The sequence below is a fragment of the Benincasa hispida genome, chromosome 11, assembly GCF_027475165.1.
Source record: "Benincasa hispida cultivar pf3 chromosome 11, pf3_genome.v1.1, whole genome shotgun sequence".
Classification (NCBI taxonomy): domain Eukaryota; kingdom Viridiplantae; phylum Streptophyta; class Magnoliopsida; order Cucurbitales; family Cucurbitaceae; genus Benincasa; species Benincasa hispida.
Genome location: NC_143488.1, coordinates 54874371 through 54899596, shown reverse-complemented (window position 1 = coordinate 54899596; position 25226 = coordinate 54874371). Strand labels below are relative to the sequence as shown.

Below are 25226 nucleotides of genomic sequence, written 5' to 3'. Positions count from 1 at the left end.
CTTTTATTTGGAATTAGAAAGACAAAAAGCTAGTTAAGAATATGTCATTGGCAAATAAATAATAAATAAACATAGTAAGAAAGTTGACAACCCAACACCTGAAATAAATTTGTACTAAAATTTAATAAATTCAAAATTCTCCAAATGTATCAAACAGAAAAAATTAATTTGGTGAAAAAGAAAGAAAAACAAATTGAGTAAAGAGAGGAGACCCCTAAAGACTAACTCAACATTTTTTTTTTGGGGGATAGACAACAACCCAATATTCTAGACTAAGATTCACATTTAAAATATATATTTAGACATTGGATGATCCATTTAAATTGGTGAGTTGAATCTTTTTAGCGTCTTTATCTGTGAGTTCATTGTCTTCTTTTGAATCCATCACCGAGTAATAACCATACAAGATTAGTTGGAGAAAACCTGAAATTGCTCCAACACCATTGCTTATCTGTAAAATTAATTAATTATCACTTAATTAATTTAATTCTAAGTATTAACATCATATTATAAATATTTAATTTGTATGGAAAATCAATAAACATACCAACATATAGAGATCAAATTTGATGAGGGCATAAGCTGTCCAAACGCAACCGTTGAGAAAATTTGTCAACGAAAGAGGAAAAGGCATATATTTCACACTCTTTGTTGTTATCACTTTTTTCTGTTCAAATTAATTAAACCAATGATTAATTTAAATAATCTTAATTTTCAATACTAAGCATAAACGTACACATAATATTAATATTATTATATAATAAAATGAATGACTTACCATGATGGTTAGAGGAGAAACATACATCATGATATTGAAAATGTCACAAATGATCCCAACCATCAAAGATCTATTTTTGGCTCCATGCAAAGCTATCATTGTTATTGCAACAATGATGCCCACGAATATGACTTCCATCAACAAACAAATACCAACTTTTTTGTGAAATTACATATGATACCAAATTAAATACAATCCATTAGATATGTATAATTTTTTTTAACAAGAGTTAATAAATTTGAAAAAAACAAAAAGAATGTTTACCCGTCCTTTGTTATCAGCAAAGATGACAAAAATTGTCAAATAAACAAGTTCAATAAAAAGACCAACTCCATTAATGGTGATGACTAACATGCTGTCGGGATGAACAAAAGGCATTCCATAGAATATCCAAAACATGCAATTTAGAACGGTTGCAATGTAAGGATCTGGCTTGAACTCTTGCACGGACTTATTCTTTATTATTTTATAAAATGTTGTTCTGCAATATTAACATTAAATAATCCATAAATTAGTAACTAAAATAAGTGTTGCATGGAGGATGAAAATAGAGGAGAAGAGAACATACACTGGAGAGAAGAAAAGGCCGAAGGAGATGACATTACCTGTTTAAATAATTGAATTAGAAAGCAAATTAATTAAGATAATTATAAGTTGTCATTGGTAATTAATAAATTAAGATTATAAATCAATAGAAAAAGAAGAAATAAGAATGAAAGAAAAATGAGAAGGTTAGTTTACCGATAATGCCGACGATATTTCGAGCAACGGTGGCACTAACCATATTTGATTTATTATTTAATTAATTAATTAATAAGCAAACTCAAAGAGAAGAGAAGAGAAGAGAGTTGGAATTTTGTGTTGAGTGAGGTATTAGCATTGGTGAGGAATGCTATATTTATAAGTAATGGACGAAACCTTTTCTTTTTCTTCTTCCTCTTCCTAATAGGGTTACCATTTTTATTTATTTATTTATTTTTGTTATCATTCCCAATAGGAACAACCGTCTATCTATTTAATTTTCCGTGAAATTAAAAAAAAAAAAAAAGATTTTTTAAAAAACAAATAATAAAAAATAAAATGTTTACTATATTGGTTTTATTTTCAAATATATCTTTTCGACCACATTTTAAATAATTAATATCATATTATGAGTTAAAGGGTTTTCCGTCGAACTGAATATTCAAAATTATACATATTTCCATTTTTTTCATCAGTTTAATTATAAAGTCCTTCAAACTTTCAATTTTACTGTTCTTTGAACTTTAATTGTTTCTAATTATATATTTTGTAAAAGATTATAATACTTTATGGTATTAAATTTTTTTAATCCAGCATAATTTATGGGAAAGTATATAGCAACTTAAATATATAATTGAAAGTTTACGTTTCCAATTTATAATAGTGGGTGTTAAGAAATGCTTATTCAACTTAAAATATAAAAGCATAAAGTTTAATTTTGTATTACAAAAAATAATTGAAAATCAAATCTGGGTTTGAAACATAAACAAACTAGAAGGTTTTGCTAAATCGTGTTAAAATTAAGAATGACTTGTGAGGTTTAAGAAGTTAATTTTTTTAATATAAGAACTTTGGACTTTTTAAACCCTAGATAGAAGAAATTTCCCAAAAAAATTTATAAAAGAATCGAAAAACCACATTTTGGAAAATAGTAAAGATAAATATAAGAGCATTGAAAAAATTAAAAGAATGGTATTTATTTAATACATTTGTATGATATGTATTAAGTATTGGCTTTGTATTGTAGTGTCCTTTACAAGTGGGAACTCTCTAATGTAGGTATTATGTTATGAGATATATGCAAGAAATCGTGATTAAAAAGAAGAATATTATCACAGATGCGGTATGTCTTTAAACTACTTATATATATTGTAACATTATAAATAGTGTAAATAGTAAATAAATATATATATTTGACTTTCTATGTTTTATAGATTGATACGAGGAGCTCGTACTCGCTACTTGAATTGGATGAAGTATACGTGGAATTGGCTGAATATTTAGGTCGTTATATCTAATTGACTTCCTATAAATTTTGTGTATGTGGCTACATGGGAATGTCCAAAACTTTTTTTGTCTAAATGTTTTGTTTAGCCATTATAGGTTATATACTTCAAAGAAATGTGTGGGAATGATAGAATTTTAGTCTTGTGATTTTTGGAATACATGCCACATATAAATTGGTCTTACAATTTTGGAATTATCATATATTGGGGTGGGTTGAGAGAGTATATCCTGTTGTACGATTGGTCTTGTAAATTTTGTAATCATTCATATATATGGAAGGTAATAGAAGAATGGAATTGTTTATTTTAGTATTCTGAATTGTTACGTTGGATATATTGGACTAATATGTAGACCTAAAATGTGTACAACGGTTTGTTTTAGTTGATGAAATTGTCTTGTTGGAACAAATATAATGCAGGAAATGAGAAATAGATATTAAATTCGTATGTTTAATTTGGAAAAAAAAGCATAGATGATATTAGAAATGTGTCAAGAATTATATTACTTGACCATTATTTCGTGTCAAGATAAAAATATATTTAACATAATCTTCCTATAATATTGATGAAGAAAAATAAATAAAAACTCGTGAATCCCATAATTTGTCCTTTGTTCCATCATGTAGTTTATGATCTAATGTCTATATCTTCTTGGTATTGGGATCATACAAGATTAACTCCATTAGAAAAATTATTACGAAATCGACAATTAAAGAATACAAAAAGAACGTAAAGTAAGGAAAAATCAACACACACATATACGTAGTTCATTAACAGTGTGTTAGCTACGTCCACAGGCAGAGGGAGAACAATATTATTTCGAGAGAATGTTTTCAGAATTACATCAAGAACGTCGCCTCTAGGTTAGAGAGTTTATATATGCTCTAAATCCTAGGGTCAAAAACATAAATAATTGCAAATAAATAAATATGCTGAATACAAAATCTGAATAGGTTGTTCGAAACGCCAGCAAAAACAATACACAAGATCTTTCTATCTTAAAATTTTTTGATGAATTCAAGATGATAATATTTACGAATCATATAATCTCTAGAATGATGTGTCATCGGATGTAAGGGTTATGGGATAATAAATTCTTTAATCCATGAATAATCCTCTTCCATATTCATCTTTCACAGATGGAGTTGTTGCTACAACTTTCAAAGTCAAAACAAGAGAGAGGCTGCCATTAAATACCTGAATTTCAAAACAAGAAAATAAAGTTCCATCTTGATGTTTGGGTACATCTTGTATATGAAAATGTAGAAGGAAAGGACAATTACTGTCATATCCAATGAGAAGACGGTTGGAGAAAATGGAATATATATGAATTGAATATACTAGCAAACTGATTACATCTCTACTAGAGACAATTGTATAGTTTTCAAACTCAAACTTAAACAAGATGATGTAACAAGGCTTAGATATGAAAATAACTGAAGACTTGAAAAAATCTCAAAACCTCTGTAGACTCCAGAACATTGTCCAGACACACTTCTGATAAGTGCTGTCTTGAAGACAATTATTATTTACTTTGCACAAGATACAAGTAGACTACAGCGATCATCCAAACAGGATACAACGACTAACTCCTTTAGAATTGCAGCCTCAAACTACTCGAATTTGGCAAAACTCTTAGATACATACTCTCAACTTAACTCAAGAACAAAAGAAAGAAAGAAAGGAGAAAACTCTTCACTTTGAAATGGGGATACTTCAAATGAAGAACCAAGTTGCTATTTATAGGTTAACAACTTAGTAACTCTCTAAAATACAAAATAAAATTAAATAAATATAAAAATTGAAACATTTGTCAATTTTGACTCATTGCAGTTGTTACTTGACAAAAATCAAATATAACTCATTCAAGTTGAATAAACTACAACTTTGACTTTCATACATGTTAAATTTGTACATGAAACATCATTTTAATTGAAAATTTCAATCCAATTTGAAAGTTTCTAAACAATGGGTTACACAATTAAATCCAATTTTATATTTCAATATTCAATTGTTTTACTTTCTTTCACTATATATATATCCAACAATCTCCCACATGAAAGAAAGTGAGAAAAATCAAACAAAAACTGTTGAGAGCAAACAAATCGACCAAGTTATGCATCAGGAGAGGTGTCTTCTAGACTTGAATCTTCCTTAGTGAATATCCATCGAATTTACCGAAGAAATAGTAAGACTAAGCTTTGAAAATATCCTTCTCAATGGTGAATTGAGACAATAGATATAACACACAAGTCATCTTGTATCTTTGAGTTCTATACATTTGTGTCCATTTTGGTCTTGGACAAAATCTCGAATTCATGAGAGCTTTAGAGAACATAACCATTTGAAACGTTCTCATAGAAGTGACCCCACTTCTACTCTCATATAAGTAAATATTAATAAGAGCACCCTGTCATTACTCATCTTATAAAACAAGATATCAATATAACCTTAACATCAATAAATCACACACTCTAAATCATCATAGAAATGGGAAGAAACTATAAATTTCTTAATGTGTCAACTATGAATTATCCAGCTAGTTTGCTTATTGAACCTAGATCTTGAGATCTTCAGTCAACTAGGTTAGGTTACTACCAAATAACTCATTTCATAGGTTTCAGCCTCATTTCTCTCGATGTATATGTGACTTTCTCTCTTCACAATCCTTTCGTTAGAAGATTTGCAATATTCTCTTTTGACTTTACATAATCAATGGAAATTATTCCATTAGAGAGCAATTACTTATCAAATTATGTTTGCATCTAATATGTCGTGACTTGCCATTATAGACTTTATTCTTGGCTCTCATAGAAACCATTAAATTGTCACAATAAATACATATTGCACTTACAGGTTTTGGCCATAATGGAATATCTTCAAAAAAACTTCGAAACTGTTCAACTTCTTCTTCTGCTTATCAAGAGCTATAAACTCTAATTCCATAGTAGAGCATGCTATACACATCTGTTTTGAAGATTTCCATGTCACAGCTGCTCCACCCGAGGTAAAAATATACCCACTGGTTGATTTACTCTCCATGCTATCAGCAATCCAATTAGCATCACTAAATCCTTCCAGTACATGTGGATACCTTGTATAATACAATCCATAATCTAGACTGTACTTCAAGTACCTTAGAACTATGACTAACACATTCCAATGATCATGTCCAAGATTGCTGGTGACTTTCCTGCTGAATAGGCAATATCAGGTCTTGTACAATTCATTATGTACATTAAGCTACCAATAGCTCTAAAATATTCTAGATTAGGGAAGATACACCTTCATCGTTATTTTTCTTCAACTTACAATTTGGATCAAATTGAGTAATAACTGACTTACTCTCAAAATGATCAAATTTTCTCAACACTTTCTCTATATAATGAGATTGAGAAAATATATATCCACTTGCATTTCTTATTATTCGATTTCCAAGGATAACATCAGGAAGACCAACTATTAAAGTTTGATTTCAACATCCTTTTAGTGGAATCAATACCACTTCTATTCGTGTCCATTATTAACATATCATTCATATACAAGCATATAATGACACCTTGATCTATGGTTTTAACATAGATACATTTATCACACTCATTTATCTTAAATCCATTAACATACTGTGATCAAACTCTTCATGTCATTGTTTGGGTGCTTGTTTCAACAAATACTAGAGACTTGATAAGTTCACAAACTTTTTCTTCATGTCCTTTAACAACAAACTCTTCAGATTGTTCCATATAAATTTCTTCATCTAAATCTTCATTTAAAAATGCAATTTTTACATCTATTTGATGTATTTTCAAATTTTGTAAAGCTGCAATTGCAATTAACATCCTTATAGATGCAATCCTTGTCATTGGAAAATAGGTATAAAAGAAATTAGCCTTTCTTTTTGGCGAAAGCCTTTAGCTACCAAACGGGCTTTGTACTTATCAATAGTGTCGTCAACCTTTAGCTTTCTATTAAAAATCCATTTACTCCCAATTGGTTTACTTCTAAGAGGTAAATCAACCAATACCCAAGTATTGTTCTGTAAAATGAATTCTAACTCACTATTGATAGCTTCCTTTCAATAAAATGCATCAAAAGATGATACAGCTTCTTGAAAAGTCTGAGGCTCACCTTCTATCATATAAGTTGTGAAATCAGGTCCAAAAGAAATAGTTTTCTTAGCTCTTTTACTTATTTTAAGTTCAGACTCAATATTCCGATCTTTTTGACCTTTCGAAGAGATAGCCTCATTAATTCTTTTGACACCAATAATTTTGTATCTTTCTTCCTTTAAAGGAAATATATCCTCAAAGAATTCCGCTTCAATAGATTCCATTTTGGTATTATTATCAATATTGTATATTTTTTTTATTTAATTACCATAATTCTATAAGCAGCACTATGCATTGCATAGCCTATAAAGACAAAATCAATTATCTTAGGTCCAAGCTTAGTTCTTTTTGGTAAAGGAACTTGTACCTTTGCCAACCCCACACTTTCAGCATTTTATATGAGGGTAACTTTCCATTCCACACTTCATAAGGCGACTTACTAGTCTTCTTATGTGGAATTTTATTTAGTATAAAATTTGTTGTCATCAAAGCTTCCCCCCACAAATTGTGAGGTAAACTTATGGGGATGAAAGACTCACGAATCTCATATCTACTCTAGCGACTTTTTCCTATTGGTGTTCAAGCATACTTATGAAAAGATGTGTATACACCTATTATGGAGCTATATAAGTTTTTTCGTGATTTATGTGCGAAAGTAATGTGTGTTACAGACTTGGACCAATTGTAATCAAATATGCAATCAAATATTGTGCTCATATTATGTAAGTTTGAAAAAAAAATTCCATCGTCTTTTTTTGATGTAATGGTTCATCTTGCTGTTCACTTGCTTTACGAAGCAAAGATTGTTGGTTCGGTTACGTATAGTTGGATGTACCCTATTGAGAGAAGCTTGCGAACCTTGAAACAATACGTAAGAAACAAAGCTTATCTCGAGGGTTTAATAGCAGAAGGATTTATCATGAAAGAATTTTTGACTTTTTGTTCCATGTATCTATCTTGAGTAGAAACTAGATTCAATAGGGAGCCATGTAATAATGATTCAATTCTCCATTAAAGGGGTCAATTGCGAAGATGCTAACTGAAAATGAGAAACGAATGGAATATTGGTATATATCGAACAATAGCTCTAAGATAACGTCTTATCATAGGTATGTTTCAGATCCTATATGTTTAGTTAATATCCTTAGTTTTCAAATTCGATATTATATCTAATGTTAAATTTATGACTAGGAAACATTTGAGACTAATTAATACTTGATCAGACACAACATCAGAATTGTCTCAAAGGCATCGATTACAATTCCCTACTTGGTTCAAAAATCATGTAAGTATACTTCTTCAATTGGATATTTGAACATCAATAATGAGTTAAAAAAAAATATTGAGTTTCAATAATCCATTAAATATTAATAGGTTTACTCACTGCATAAAAAAGGAGAAGCATCTGATGATCTTTAATTAATATCACTTGGTCCTCTAATCAAGTCCGCTCTTACAATGGTTGCATTGTCAATGGAGTTCGTTTTCACTGTATTGATCATGACAATAAAAGATCAACTCAAAATAGTGACATCATGGTGCCTAGAGAAATAGAAGGAGTTGAAGCTAATTACTATGATATACTAGTTGATGTATTGGATTTAGAATACAACAATGGAAGACGTGTGATCCTTTTCAAATATAAGTAGTTTGACACAGAGCCTAAGAAAAATAAAGACACAAACCCTAAGAAAAATAAAGTACGACAGGAATTAGGGTTCATGTCAATAAACACATCTCATTATTGGTATACAGATGAACCCTTCATCTTTGCAACTCAAGCCAAACAAGTTTTTTACATCATAAACTTAGCAATAATTGGAAAGTTGTACAAATTATCTAAAATAAATATGTATGGGATGTTCTAGAAGCAGATGGAGGTGAAAATGATGAATTAGAGTAGTTGAAAGTAGTTGGAAAGATTGAGGTTGATGGATCTATCTAAGATGCCATATTATGTTGAGATGACGCTGATCCTAATATTGTAGTTCAAATCAAGATAATGAATAATTGTATAACAACATTAGTGTAATTCGTAATTTCAAGTGTTATTCATGTTTTGTGTGGTTGTAGAATTATGGTAGGGAAATATTAAGATCGTCTAGCAGATGAACTAGTTAGGGAATCTAACACTTTGACTACGTGTAATTTGTAATTTCAGGTGTTATGTACGTTCAAAGTATGTTTGATGTTATTTATGTTTTGTGTGTTTGTAGAATTATGGTAGGGCAACATCAAGATCGTTTAGCCGATGAACTAGTTAGGGAAGCTAACACTTTGGCTACGAGTAATTCATAATAATTCATTATTTTAAGTGTGGTTGTAGAATTGTAGTAGGACAACGTCAAGATTGTCTAACAGATGAACTAGTTAGGGAAGCTAACACTTTGGCTATGAGTAATTCATAATAATTCATTATTTCAAGTGTAGTTGTAGAATTATGGTAGAGCAACGTCAATATTGTCTAGCAAATGAACTAGTTAGGGAAGCTAGCACTTTGACTACGAGTCTCTCGATAGAGGCAGGAACGACCATCACATCAAGTGATAGTAGTATGTCTTAGGTTGAACATCTAAATATTATTGTAACCTCTAATTGAAGTAGTGCATGTGATCTTGTTACAGGATCCAATTCTATAACAAAACGGAAGCGTGGGTGAGGGCACAACCGAAACATTAATTTGGATGCATATATGCATTGACATGGATGGAGCCCAATTACCATTTCTGAGGATGTTGGAAAACCAGTAAGCATTTTTGCTACAAAGTTTAGCAACGCCATTGGGACTGCAACCCCGAACACAATTTCATTGTGTTGGTCAAAGTGGAAGTATATACCTAGTGATGTCATTGCTACTATAAAGGCTCGTTTACAGGAAAGGTTTATGCTTTTATAGTATTAATCTCATATGTGTACTTACCATAACTTTTATTCAAAATGTAGACACATTTTATTGTGGATCTATCTTCGAATATCGTAAATAAGTACATAAATCGAAAAATACATAACTCATTTAGAGAGTATAGATCAGAACTGCATAAGCACTATTATAACTTTGAGAATCCTGTAATTGCTCGTGAAGACCCACTAGACAGGTTATCAAATAAAGATTGGAAGATTCTTTGTGACCGATGGGAGACTCCTGTGTTGAGGTTGATGCCCTAAATCTTGTAGGGTCCTATAGTTTGTAAATGTATTGAACAAACTCATTGTCTATTTAATACAATATATGATATTTTATTCCATATTTTTATTGCATTAACCAAAAACCAATAAACTAACATCCAAGGTTATCTTGTAACTTAAACATGTTTGTAGAGACATATAGGTGAATTTAGTTATTCTATATAAAGGAGTTTGTATAAGACCGGACCACGAAATGTTTAATCTCATTATATAACACCGTTCATGATAGAGACTTACATTTCACCAAGATGACCATAGGTAACATGACATGAATCCTGAGTGAGTTGTGAACTCCTACATATGAGGGCAGTCCTTTGATTTGTATGAGTGAGAATGGCCAGATCGTCGACTCAACAAGCCTACCATTTTAGGGATTTGTCTGATTGAGGAGCTCAGAACACAGCTTTACAAGAAGGAATTCACTTCTTCCCTGAGGTAGGGGTAAGTAGATAAATTTCTCCCCTAAGGGCTGATTCCGAAGCTTGAACAATGTGGTGCCACACCCTCTCCTGGCCCGTGAGGGGTTTTGTCATAATTGGACTATGATCTATTGTTCATTAGAGGGATCAGTGGTACTTAAGGAGTTAGATGTAAGTATAGGGGCAAAATGGTAATTTTGGCCTAGCTGTACTTACGAGCAATTTGTGAAGTTTGATTGGTTATATCAAATGGACACAGACATATATCTGTAGTGCAAACAGTGCAACTGTCGATCTTTGGTGGAGTGTTTGGCAGTTAACAGATGGTGAATAATTTAATTAAAGAGTTTAATTAATTATTCATGTATCATTGGAGCTTCGAGCTATAGGTCTATTGAGGTCTCTTTGGTAGCTCAATAGAATTAAATGAGAACTAGTTTTTTTAAATTGTTCAAATTAATAGAGATATGATATAATTAAGTTTTTTTTTTAATTATATGTGATATAATTTTTATAATGTATTTGATACATTATAGTTTTAGTGAGAGGAAATATGAAAGTCTATAAACTATATGAAATGGAGAAAAAGAAAATTTTTATTTCTCGATATGTTATTTTTCATGAACATCATTTTCTTTTTCAACCAGTAACATTCACAGTTGAATGGTTGGATCCTTTTTCTGGCATTGTATTACCAAAGTCTCTTGATGATGTAAACATGGAAAGTTCCATCACCATCCCATTGGAACCTGATGAGCAGAACAATATGTTTGTCCAAGTATTTTAAGAACATGATGCTCACATTTCCCCTTCCATACCAATTGATGATATTGTTCAAACTACACCATCAGCTGATTTTGCACCAAATGTTGATACTGTGGAGCACAGTACTCATGCTCGCCGATGCTCCACTCGAAACGCATCCACCTTCTTACTTATGAGATTTTCATTATAGTCTTATGAGTTAGTCTAAATGTCTTTGACATCATCTCAACATCCTCTAAACAAATATGTTTCCTATTCATCTTTATCAGATCTCCATCGTGCTTTTACGTTACATATTTCTGTTCAATATGAATCTCAGTTTTATCACCAAGCTATCCCTTATATTCATTGGCGTGATACTATGGAACATGAACTTAGAGCAATGGAAGTAAACAACACATGGAAAATTGTTTCTCTTCCCCCTGGATACCATGCCATTGATTGTAAATAGATATACAAAATTAAACATCGGGCAGATGGTTCTATTGAGCGCCACAAGGCTTGATTGGTGGGGAAAGGTTATACACAACGAGAGGGCTTGATTTCGTTGAAACATTCTCCCCTATTGTAAAATTGGTCATAGTTAAAACACTTCTCACCTTGCGTTCTCCAAAATTTGGTCGATAATATAATTAGATGTGAATAATGCCTTTTTACATGGTGATTTATTTAAAGGGGTCTACATAAACTTACCCTTTGTTATCAACCAAATATATCTTTACCATCTAAAGATGAACAGTTAGTTTGTCGTCTCCACAAATCTATATATAGTTTGAAACAAGCTTCCAGATAATGGTTTTTAAAATTTTCTCATGTATTGTTATCTCTTGGTTTTCATCCTTATTACTCTCTTTTCACATAGAACGCAAACAATCAGCAGAAATAAATTGAAAGCAGTAAAGAACACCAATATATAGTGGTCCGACCAGTTTGAATTAATTTATTAATGAGCAATAAAGAAATTTTACAAATTACAGATAATCAACGAATTCACCAATCTGTAATTTCAATATCCACTGATAACAAGAGAGATCCGCACATCTCTGAAAAATTGAGAACAACTCGCTGTAAAACAGCCCAAAACAGTGTGCTACCCATTTCTTACCGACGAACCGCCAAAACCAGATCTAATGCACGCTGAACCAGAAACCACAGAACACTCACGCGGAATCGGAACCCACGCGCACCGGACGACAGCCAAACCCACACTGGCATTGACTGAAACCCACGCCCACTGATCGCATGTGTTCACTGGACGACTGCCAATCCCACGTCGGCGCTAACCTGCAAACAGACGGACGACTTTCGGCTCTCCCTCTAAGACGGCTACGGATCTGCCTCACTTCGGCTGAGGTGGTATTTCCTTCAGGCGGCTGCTCTCACGCTAAAAATCCTTCGCAGTCGGCTTGCTTTCTTCAGCAAAAGGAGACCCACGATTTCTGCCCTATTTTGGAAGAAGAAAGGGGTAATTACAAGTTTGTCACTGCTCATTAATTACGATAATGCCATTGGCTTTTAATTTTTCCATACGAATCTCCCTCATAACAGTCTTCAATATTTGAATGGTCAGGGATTGTGGTAAATCAGTACTATTGGAAGTCACAGATGCAGATTATGCCGTAGACCTTGACAAAAGAAGTATCTATCAGGTCACATTTTTCATTTATTTGGTCATGTGGTCAGTTGGAAGGTTACTCTACAGTCAGTTGTTGCCAGAGTATATTTCAGTGGTGAAGCTATGAAAGAGGCAGTGTGGTTGAAAAGGATAGTTGGTGAGTTGTTGTCGCAGGAGTTCATTCCTATTGTCCGTTGTGATAGTCAGAGTGTTATTGTCTAAACATATCGATGTCAAATGAAAAGTTGTGGCTCAGTTGTAGGTTCATACAATTAGAATTTGTTAGATATGTTAACCAAGGTTCTTCTAGCCCATAGGTTTAAATACCTGGCTAAATATTAAATTTGGATGATAGGAAGATTGGAGAATCAGCTTGACTATGAGGGAGATTTGTAGAAAATAACAAGGTATTTAGTGGGTTTTATTGAGTTTTTGGAAAAATTAAAGGCTTAATGACATTATCGTAATTACTGAGCTGTGGCAAACTTGTAATTACCCCTTTCTTATTCCAAAATAGGGCAGATTTCGTGGGTTTCTTTTTGGGCTGGAAAAAGTGCAGAAACTAGCAACCGCAAGAGAGAAAAGAAAACGGGAGCCGCGTGTGAGGTGGATCTGGCAGTCGCTGAAGCAGATTGGAGGAATTGAAGTTGTCTGGGTTGGCCGATTGGTTCCGTCCGGCGAGCTCGTTAAAGAGACAGTAGTCTCGGTTCTGGCGATTTTGAAACAGCGTGAGCGTGGGCATGGGTTTCCATCAGTGCCGGTTCGAACGTGGGTTTTTTCCAGTCCGGCGAGGTCGACAATTGCGTCCGGTCTGAGGAGGTTCGGTCTGAGCAGCGATTCGTCTGGCAGCGGTTGTTAGCGAGAGATACGGGTCTGCGCGTGGTTCGCCGATCAGAGGCAGGTAGCACACTATTTTGGACTGTTTTGCAGTGGGTTGTTCTCGGAGGTTTTCAGAAGCGACATTGTGTGCAGATCTATCGGTATCACTGGATACTAAAATTACATTGCTCATTAATAAATTAATGCAAGCTGGTTCTCAAAGTGGATGTAGACCAAACTAGTCGAACCACTATATATCTTGATGTTCTTTAGGTGCTTCATCATCAGAAATTCAACCGTTAAAATTCTCCTAAATGAGAAATTCAAACTCAAGGATCTTGGGTCTTTAAAATATTTACATGGGCTAGAAATTGCTCGATCATCTAAGGGACTTTTCCTTTCCCAACGACGATATACTCCCCAATTTTTGGAAGACGCTAGTCTTCCTAGATGCAAGCCAACATCTTACCAATGGATGCCTAGTTACATCTTTAAGCTTGGGTGATGACACCATGCCTTATCCTATAATATATGGACGTCTCATTAGTCAACTTCTTTATCTTACCATTTTTCACCCCAACATCACATTTGCAATTAACAAGCTAAGTCAATATATTGCTCGACCTTGTAAATCTCAATTATCTGTTGAATATCATCTCATATGCTACTTAAAAAATTCTCCAGGCCAAGGAATTTTTCTTGCAGCATCCACTTTATTTCAACTGCGGGAATTTTCAGATACTGATTGGGGTACTTGCCTAGACACCAGAAAATCTACCACTGAATTTTGCATATTCTTGGGCGATTCCTTAATTTCTTGGAAATTCAAGAAACAATCCACCATATCTCATTCCTCGGCAAAGGTTGAATACCGTGCACTAGCCATGACAACTTGTGAACTTATTTGGCTTTCTAATCTTCTAGGAGATTTGTAGGTGCAATTTCAACCTCCAGCTCTTCTTTTTGTGATAATCAAGCTACTATATATATTGCTTCATATCCAATGTTCCATGAACATACGAAGCACATTGAGTTAGATTGTCACGTCATTCGAGACAAACTTGTAAATGGATTTATCAAGTTACTACCATTTTGATCTAAGCTCTAACTTGCCGATATATTCACGAAGCCACTCTTAATGACTTTTTTTTTTCTTCTTGGAAGATGGGAATTCTTGATATCCCTTGAGCGGAGATTTTGGAATACCACATCAAATAAGTTTCAATTTTATTTGGTAACAAAATATTTTGTAGAAAGAAAAAATCTTAGTCTTTATTATTCTATTTCCTTTTATATTCTTTTCCATATTTACGATGTATCTATATATATCTCATTGTACAATTTTGAATAAAAGAAAAGAAAAAAGAATTTTCCATTCACTCAAATACAATTTAAAATGCCTTTAACTGATAAATTTATATATTGTAAATATGGTTATAGTTACTAATTAATTATTAGCCTGAATTATAATTATTATAAATTAGTTAGTGAAGACGTTTTTTTTTTTTTTTTTTTAGTTTATTAGTTTACTACATAACATAATTTACAATATACTATTATATTCAATTTCTTTTATCTATTATTCATTTTCAATTTTTCAAGTTTACAATTCTAATCTAGATAACATTAAAAAAAAAAAAATGTTCATTTCATATTTTTCACCATGTAGATAAAATAACTGAGCCATAGTTTTTTAAAACAAATCTGATAATAATAATTGTTGAATGAGAAATTTTGGACCAATCACAAGTCACCACGTCGTTTGCTAAATTAACGACGAATTTCTAAATCATTGACTTTAGGTCCAATTAGAAGTTGACACGTGTCCCGAATTGAATTGAAGACAAGTTTCGATGACGTCACGCGGATGAATCAGATGAGATTAAATTGGTCCATGGACCAACCAAGCCCACGAAGCCCACCTGAGAACTCTATAAATAGAGAAGTTCTCTTCATTTGTAGGGGCAACATTTTCTCCACTCAGAAGACCTAGAGAGAATTCACTAACAAGCAGAGGACTCCCAAGACTCCTGAAACTGCACTCCTATAAGACAGAAAACCTTTGAAGACACAAATACTCTAAGCTGTACTCCTATAAGGCAGAAGACCTTTGAAGACACAATACTCTTCCAAGACTTCTACTTCAAGCTTCCAAGACTCCTGAAGCTACACTTCTATAAGGCAGAAGACCTTTGAAGACACAAACACTATTCCAAGACTTCTACTTCAAGCTTCCAAGACTCCTGAAGCTGCACTCCTATAAAGCAGAAGACCTTTGAAGACACAAATACTCTTCCAAGACTTCTACTCCAAGCTTCCAAGACTTCTACTTCAAGAACGTTCGGTACTTTCCTTTTCCAAGTCAAGCATATTCACCCAATTGAGAGAGAATCAGAGGATCAAATATTAGAGATCGAACCACATCGTATCAAATCAACACCAACTCAAGTTCAACTCCACGAAACAAGTTTCTTTGGAAACCTCGTGTGAACAAATTGGCACGTCTGGTGGGACATCTCTACCTTTCATCTCTCTCGTCATCCGAGTCAAGAAATCTACAGATGGCACCAAAGAAAGTTGCATCCAAAGCTACTGTCGCAAGCAACACTTACATAAGCTCAGTCATCACGGAGGAAATCTGGGGCCAGCTGATGGAATTTCCTAAAGGCGGGATCGTCATCAGAGAAAATCCTTTGTTTGAAAACTATGCTTCTATTACTGATCTATCAGAGAAAGAATCACATTTTGATATAGTGTCTGTCATGATAACTGACGTAACGACTGAGTCGACCATGGCAGAGATGGAGGTAAAGATAAATCTCCTAATGAAAGCTGTAGAGGAGCGAGATCATGAAATCACTGCTTTAAGAGATCAGATACAGGCTCGAGATACTGCTGAATCAAGTAAATCCCCAGCTACAAAAGCCAATGACAAAGGAAAGATTGTCTTGCAAGAAAGTCAGCCACCACAATCCACCTCTGTTGCCACCCTATCAGTTCAACAACTCCAGGATATGATCACAAACTCCATAAGAGCTCAGTACGAAGGACCGTTGCAATGCTTCTTTATGTACTCTAAGCTATACACCAAGAGAATCGACAACCTTAGAATGCCAGCTAGGTATCAACCTCCAAAGTTCCAACAGTTCGATGGAAAGGACAATCCAAAACGACATGTTGCACACTTCATTGAAACCTGTGAAAATGCAGGAACCAGAGGAGACCAGCTAGTCAAGCAGTTCGTCCGTACCTTGAAAGGAAATGCTTTCGATTGGTATACTGATTTAGAGCCAGAAGTGATTGACAGTTGGGAACAACTAGAAAGGGAGTTCCTGAACCGCTTCTACAGTACAAGGCGTATTGTTAGCATGATGGAGCTGACAAACACCAAACAGTGGAAGGGAGAGACAGTCATCGATTACATCAATCGATGGAGAGCTTTAAGTCTGGATTACAAAGATAGACTTACTGAATTATCTGCAGTGGAAATGTACACTCAAGGCATGCACTGGGAGCTTCTCTACATCCTACAAGGGATAAAACCTCGTACGTTTGAGGAGCTGACAACACGCACTCATGATATGGAGCTGAGCATTACCAATAGGGGAACTAAAGATTTCCTAGTCTCTGAAGGGAAAAAATACAAAAATGGCGCCAAAGGCACTGAAAAGATCGTGGGTAGTGCCACAAAAGAATCTATGGTCGTTCATGTGACCCCGCTGAAATTTTCCTCCAAAAGAAAACAAACAAAATTTGAAAGAAGGCACAATGAGGGCGAGAAGCGTTGTCCAACTCTTAAAGAACGACAATAGAAGGTTTATCCATTCCCTGACTTTGATGTGGCAGATATGTTGGAGCAACTACTAGAGAAGTAACTTATTCAGCTAACAGAATACAAGCGGCCGAAACAAGAAGGAAAAATAGATGATCTTAACTACTGCAAGTATCATCGGGTCATTAGTCACCTAGTTGAAAGGTGCTTCGTGCTGAAGGAACGAATTATGAAGTTGGCTCGTGAAAAGAAGATTGAGCTAGATTTAGATGAAGTAGCTCAGACAAGTCACGCTACAGTAGCGGCGACTTCAAATGTTCCAATACTGTCTGTGTCCCATGCTCAAAGAGAAAGCCCGATCCATTTTGGAGAATTCAAGCTTATAGTTGTTCGGTTCCAACAAGAGATTCAAACAACAAATTCCGAAAAGAAAGATGAGCTTGTTGAAGATGACAACGAAGGGTGGATAGTAGTGACTCATCGAAAGAGAAGACAACCAAACTCCACCCAAAAAGAGTCGCGTTCCTATCGAAGCTATAGAAGAAGAAACAAGACTCATAAAACGAAAGGAAAAAAGATGACACGGAAGCCTAAGCCTGCTAAGAAAGAAGACAAGGACTTCCCTCAATTCCGATGGCTGGCATCTTCAGCAGAATTTCTCCCAAGAATCTTTCTCAATAATCATCCAGAGAAAGTATCAGAAGTTATTGCATGTCACACTGTCAGCATAATGGAAGTCGACAACAATCATGTGACTGTTGAAGAACTCAAAGTCTCAGAAGAAATGAAGCAAAGAACTTCTGTCTTCGATCGTATTAAGCCTTCAAGTGCTCGATCTTCAGTCTTTCAAAGATTGAGTATGGCCACGGTAGGAGAAGAAGACTAATGTCCAACGACTACTTCTGCTCGAACTTTAGCCTTAAAAGGCTAAGTATATCCACATCAAAGAAAGATCAACCTCCAGCATTTGCTTTTGATCGTCTCAAGACAACAAGCGATCAACGTAAAGGAAGGATGAAAATCTTAAAGCCAACGTCATTCCATGAAGAAAACAACGATGAAAAGATTCACAGTCGTGTCCTTTCACGCATGAAGAGGAAATTTTCTGTTGACATAAGTACAGAAGGTTCCTTGATAATGAAGCCAAAACTCATCATATTGACGAATCCTACAAATGAAGAGAATAATTAAAACCATGATGAAATAAGAGCTTCTGAAGTTTAAATGAAGAAGCTTCTCATCACAAGAGCCTAAACTGCATGATGCTCCTTGCACGCATGAGCTTAAAATGTGAACGGCCCAAAAATAAATTGTATTAACTACGTTACGACTTGATCTCTTTCATTATAAAGGGTACGTAGGCAACTTAAAGAAATTTAAGTTCAGTCGTGCATAAAAAGAAAAAAATTCTCTTCGAACTACATTATGACTTGATCCCTATCACTAAGAAAGGTATGTAGGCAGCTTGAAAGAAACTTCAAGTTCAGTCCAGTTAAAAAACAAAAACTTGAACTACGTCATGATTCAATCCTTTTCTTTAAAGGTACGAAGGAAACTTAAAGAAATTTAAGTTTAGTCCATCAGAAGAGGTACCACAACCACCTAAGTATAATACTACAAGATTGATGCTGATCATCCCTGTCAAAGAATGACACTTCAGATTGAAGATGTTCATCCCTATTGGGGGCAACACAATGGGTTGAAGATGTTCATCCCTCGTAAGGAGCCAACGCAGTAAATAAAAGACACATACGTGGAATGCACTTCGCTTCCTCTTTAAAAGTAAACTTATATGCTCCTCCATCTTCAAGTTTAGAGGCTCCATCGATGCTTCATCTTCATGCTCAAAGTCACAAAGTCAAGCCTACTGCCAAAGCTTCATGCTTCATCAAACTCAAATGCGAAGAATTTGTCGATGCTTTATCAAACTCAAGTGCGAAGGTCTCGTCGATGCTTCTCCATATTTAAGTTCAAAGGCTTCATCAATGCTTCTCCATCTTTAAGTTCAAAGGCTTCGTTGATGCCTCTCCATCTTTAAGTTCAGGATTAGCATGCATGGCCCCACTTCCATCTTCAAGTTAAAGGTCAGTGTGCATGACTCCGCTCCATCTTTAAGTTCAAGGTCAGTGTGCATGGCTCGGCTTCATCTTTAATGACTTGGTCTACAAAATCATGACGCAGCTTCGCTTCATCTCCAAAGTCTGGCGTGGTTCGCTTCATCTTCAAACTGATGACGCGACTTCACTTCATCTTCGAGTTGTGGCATGGCTTCGTTTCATCTCCAAACTAATAGCACGACTTCATTTCATCTCCAAAATGTTGGCGTAGTTTTTCTTTATCTCCAAAGTCGTGGTGCGGTTTCGTTTCCTCTCCAAAATGTTGGCCTGACTTTGCTTCATCTCCAAAGTCGTGGCGTGGCTTCGTTTTATCTCCGAATTGATGCCACGGTTTTCTTTCATCTCCAAACTGATGACGCAGCTTCACTCCATCTTCAAAGTCGTGGTGCGGTTTCGTTTCCTCTCCAAAATATTGGTACAACTTCACCACTTCTCCAAAATTGGTGTAGCTTTGCTTCTTCTCCAAAAATGTGGGTGTGGTTCCACCTCATATGTGAGATCAAGTTTGATTTGCCTAACACTACCTCATATACGAGGAAAACTCTGGTTCGTCTGGCTCTGCCTTGTACGCGAGGTCGACTCTAGCCAACCTGACTCCGTTCAAAATCTTGATGGCATATTCTTCTCATTTTCAAGGTTTGATGGCATATCCACCTCATCTTCAAATACTCAATGGCATATTTCCCTTATCTTCAAATTTTGATCAAGGAGTAACATAACAAGGCAAACCTTTCGAGGATCCTCCCTAGGGTGATCGAATGGAAGAGTTGTATGCCTTTGGGGGCCCCTTCTCATGACGATCAGGATACACGAGCGGTGCTATAAGGTAGACCTTTCCGAAATCCTCCCTAGGGTGATCGAATGGGAGAGTTGTAAGGCTTTGCGGGCCCCTCCCATGACGATCAGGATACATGAAGAAGAGCATGCGTCCTGCCAATATTTATATAGCTAAGTTCGATGGAATTTTTTTTCTACTAATCAGTTGAAATCTAATAAAATCACGGGTTACTCGAACTGAATACTATTTATTTTGCTGTGGAACTCCGATTCTTGCTGAAATTAGTTAAAAGTCAACAAAAAAGATCATGCTCGATTGGAGGCTACCTGAATTAGGGGTCACGATGGAGTTTTGAATCCCTAGATTCAATGGCGAGGAGTTTTGAGCTTAAGACTTGAGAGAATATGGCATAAGCCAACAGTATGGAGAAGGAAATCTTGCTAAGGCTGGTATCGTTAGCCACAAAGCAGACGATTGCCTGAGATAAAAAAAAAAGAAAAAAATTATTAATAAAAAAAATAATGATAATAATAATAAAAAGGGAGAATCTCGCTCGAAATTCTTTCGCTGGTGTCGCTCTCTCCCACAATCTCACTCGAAATGCTCTTGCTGATCTCCCTCTCTCCAGTGTCGCTCTCTCCTAAAATCTTGCTCTCTCCATTCTCGCTCTCTTCCACGATCTCACTCTCTCCAGTGTCGCTTTCTCCCACAATCTCGCTTTCTCCAGTGTCGCTCTCTCCCACAATCTCGCTTTCTCCAGTGTCGCTCTCTCCTAAAATCTCGCTCTCTCCACTCTCATTCTCTCCCACGATCTCGCTCTCTCCAGTGTTGCTCTCTCCCAAAATCTCGCTCTCTCCCACTTTCTCGCTCAAAATCTCGCTCTCTCCAACAAACTTCACATGCTAATTACAAGCACTGCAAACAGAAGATTATGAAAGGAGAGGAACTTGTGAACTTAGTCACCGCCTTGGTGCCTTCAGAGACAACGTGTTTGGCCAATTCTCGAAGATATCGTTGATGAAGCTGTTCATGATACCCATGGCCTTGCTGGAAATACCGATGTCTAGATGAACTTGCTTCAGCACCTTGAAGATGTAGATCTTCTACGTGTCTACACTCTTCTTTGTCCTCTTCTTCTTCTTGTCTCCGGTAGCAAAGTATCATTCCTTCTTCAGCTTTTAAACGAATCGAATTCGATTCTCAAATTAAGTTCCTGGTGAAATTGGTAGGGTATCACTATGAAGTTGGTAGGGTATCGCTGGTGATGGCTTGGTATCGCTGGTGATGGCTTTGTATCGCTAGTAATGGCTTGGTATCGCTGGTAATGGCCTGATCTTGCTGATAATGGCTTGGTATCGCTGGTAATGGCCTGATCTCGCTGGTAATGGTTTGGTATCACTGGTAATGACCTGATCTCGCTGATAATGGCTTGGTATCGATGATAATGGCCTGATCTCGCTACTAAGGATGTCTTCCAATATGTTGGCTCTCCAAAATATCTTCCATTTAAGTTCAAATTCATATTCCATTCAAATTGGAATTAAAATCAACTGTTATTCCAAATCTCAGTCTAAAGCCTCTAATCCAAATTTTTATTCTAAATTCAAGCCAGCCAAATCGGGTGAGAAAAATGTCAAATCCGTCCCAAATTAACGTTTGGCCATATCCCAATTTTTATCGATATTCGAATGGTTAACCTTGATATTGAGTTATGAATAAAATGTCGAGTCAAAATTTGGTTATATTCCAAATTTTATCTCAAATTTAAATCAACCTTAGTTTCTATACTCATTTCCAAGTAAAATTGAGCATATCCCAAATTTTTATCTTAAACCAAAATTGATCAAGATTCAATTTCACCCTAAATTCTATTCCGAATTCGAATTAAATTAAATTTGCAATTAAAGTGGAACATAAATTCTATTTTAGTTCAAATTAAAGTTTACTTAGCGAAAGTGTGTCAAACGAACAAGATTTCAAATCAAAATTTTGAGCTAAATTCTCATATTTTGATCATGATGATTCATCAAATTAAGAGAGTCAAAAAATCATACTTTGATCTCAAATTACATTTTTTTCGAGATTCATCCACCCATATACGTGCATAAATCTCGAAAAGGGGCTTTTTTGAATGAGAAATTTTGGACAAAATTTTGGACCAATCACAAGTCACCACATCGTTTGCTAAATTAACGACGAATTTCTAAATCATTGACTTTGGGTCCAATTAGAAGTTGACACATGTCCCAAATTGAATTGAAGATAAGTTTTGATGACGTCACGCGGATGAATCGGATGAGATTAAATTGATCCAATTTGATATTACTATTTGGGCTTAAAGTCCAAACTAAATTGGACCCAAATTCCAGATCAGGCCAAAAACCAACTAATTGGGCCCAAGGACCAACCAAGCCCATGAAGCCCATCTGAGAATTCTATAAATAGAGAAGTTCTCTGTAGCATTTTCTACCGAAGATCCAGAGAATTCAGACAACACACCAACTTGAACAATAATTAATTGAAATTTATCTCAAATTTCATAGATATATATTTGACACATTTAAAAGAATATCACTATTTTTCAAAACCCAATTTTCTATTTATTCATTTGACCAACAACCAAATCCCGACTATGTAGATTTTCTATTTTTATATTTCAGTTACAAATAAATAGAAAGAAGCGATGGAAACATAAACCCTAATTTGCAATCTTCTTTATAATTCACAAACAAAATCAAGAATGAAAAGTCGGAGAAGAAACCTAAATTCAAAGATGAGGAAAATTAATTCACAGCTTCCATCTCATATTATTGAGCTCATTATATCCAACCTTTCCATCTCCATTTTGCCTAATTGTAGGCTGGTTTGTAAAGCTTGGAACGATCTTATAATGAATGGTAAGTTTGTTCTAAATTCGAAGGTTTTATTCGCCCATATTTCTTCTCATCAGAAGCTTTATTGTATGGACTTTGGTTCCAAGTATTTGAAAGAAGAGAAAAGTTGGATGGTTGCTTCATTTACTCTCCATCCTCATTTCTCCACATCCAGAATCGTCAATTCTTGTAATGGGCTCTTCTGTTTCGTGAACAGTGGAAGAGAAAGACGACATGCTGGTACGATATTAAATCCGATGACAAATGAGTGCGTCGAAATTCCACAGGATAATGCTATGAAGTTTTATTCCGGCTACAGCTACGGTTTCGGTTTTAGTCCGAACAAAAAACAGTATAAAATAGTTAAACTTTCTATAGTAAGAAATTGGTTATATGTAGCCGATATTTTTACAATTGGCACATTTACGCGAAAAAGTTCTGGAAAATGGAGGAGGGTTCGTTTAATGCCATTTAATGTTTGTGAAGATGGTATCTACTTGAATGGATGTCTTTATTGGAATGGATGTCCTGGTAATATTCGAAATGGGAGTATGGACAGTAGTTTTCTTTTACGTTTTGATGTAGAAGATGAAAATTTTCAGAGTGTTTCTTTTCCTGAAGACAAGCAAATTGGATCGTTTCGGCATACTTTTCATATCTGTATCTTTAATAACACCCTCCATGTCTCTCGTTTCGACTTAACCGTTGAGAGCGGCAAGTTCCATGTGTGGAAGATGGAACAAGATTCATGGATAAAACAATTTGTCGTTCCACTGCCTGTTCGTTTAATGCTGCATCATCATCTAAGTTACTATGGTATCAGTAGCAGATATCACTTCCAACTCATCAAAGCTTTCGAAGATGGAAAGATGTTGTGTCTTATTTTTGGTAGAGATTTAATTTTTTATGACTCCGAGACCGAGCAGAGCGAGACGTTGGATGATAAACTAAATCACAATGAAAAGTTACGGATTTATGAAACCGATTCGTTCAATTTTGATTCTCTTACAAACACTTTGGGAGTAAATGCTTGATTTCATTACTTTTTATTTATATACTTCATCAACCTACCAAGATTGTATTTTTTTTTTCGTTCTTACTCTTTTTTTTTTTTTTTTTTTTTTCAACTTCTCTTGTAGTTTTTCTTCTAAATTAATAAATTGTATGATACCTTTTATCTTTAATGTAACAAATTTAGATTTTTTTTTTTTTTTGCAAATTTTTGGGATCCTCTCTCTTCTCTTCTCTATTAATATTGGGTTGAATGTGAATTAATTTTTCTTTTTCTTTTTCAGATTTAATTTTTTAATTTTGTAAGTTGTAGGTTTTTTCCTTAACAAAATACAAAAGTCAGTGAATCGGGAGGTGCATTGGTAGCACTATCATCGTACCCCGAATGTATTCGAGTTGTTAAAATTTGTTGCAATTATAAATTCAGCCGAGTTAGTTTTAATAAAATTTTAATTTATTATAAATAATAATAATGGGGAAATTCTTATAAATAAAAAAATCTAAAAAATATTTATATTTCATAACAAGAAGGAAAAGTACTTTTGAAGTGTAAATATTTTTAATTATTTTTTTTTATATTTAAAAACACCCCGTTTCTGTTTTCAACTCAAATTAATTTTAAATTTTATTTTATAATACAAAATTAAACTTTTGGGCTGACCAAAGTATAGCACTTTTTTAAGTTTTATTTGGGAAAATGACAAATTAGTTTTGAATTTAGTAAAATAGGAAAATGATTTAATAAATTAATAATTAACTATTTGTAAATGTTGAAATAACCCACAAATCTACCGATTCAAGACTTGCACGTTGATGATAACACATGCAAAATTTAGATTTTAAAATAAAGATTTGATTCTAATTTAAAATTTCGATTTTTTAGTTGATTAATTACATTATTTTGTTGGCATTTTCGGAATTCAAAAAAAGCTTGGTAAAAGGTAGATTGCTATTTTT

General features: G+C 34.5%; 1 protein-coding gene and 1 pseudogene across 1 annotated transcript; one reads left to right on the top strand and one right to left on the bottom strand.

Annotated features, from left to right (window-relative positions):
• Positions 1–298: 298 nt before the first annotated feature.
• Positions 299–1562, bottom strand: LOC120070049 (bidirectional sugar transporter SWEET5-like). Its single transcript, XM_039021906.2, has 6 exons — positions 1520–1562; positions 1347–1383; positions 1044–1259; positions 779–941; positions 548–667; positions 299–451 (listed from the first exon to the last, which is right to left on the bottom strand). The coding sequence occupies exons 1-6, from the start codon at positions 1560–1562 to the stop codon at positions 299–301; spliced, it is 732 nt and encodes a 243-aa protein (XP_038877834.2).
• A 14717-nt stretch (positions 1563–16279) lies between these two features.
• On the top strand, positions 16280–24292 carry LOC150032741 (uncharacterized; annotated as a pseudogene).
• Positions 24293–25226: the final 934 nt, after the last annotated feature.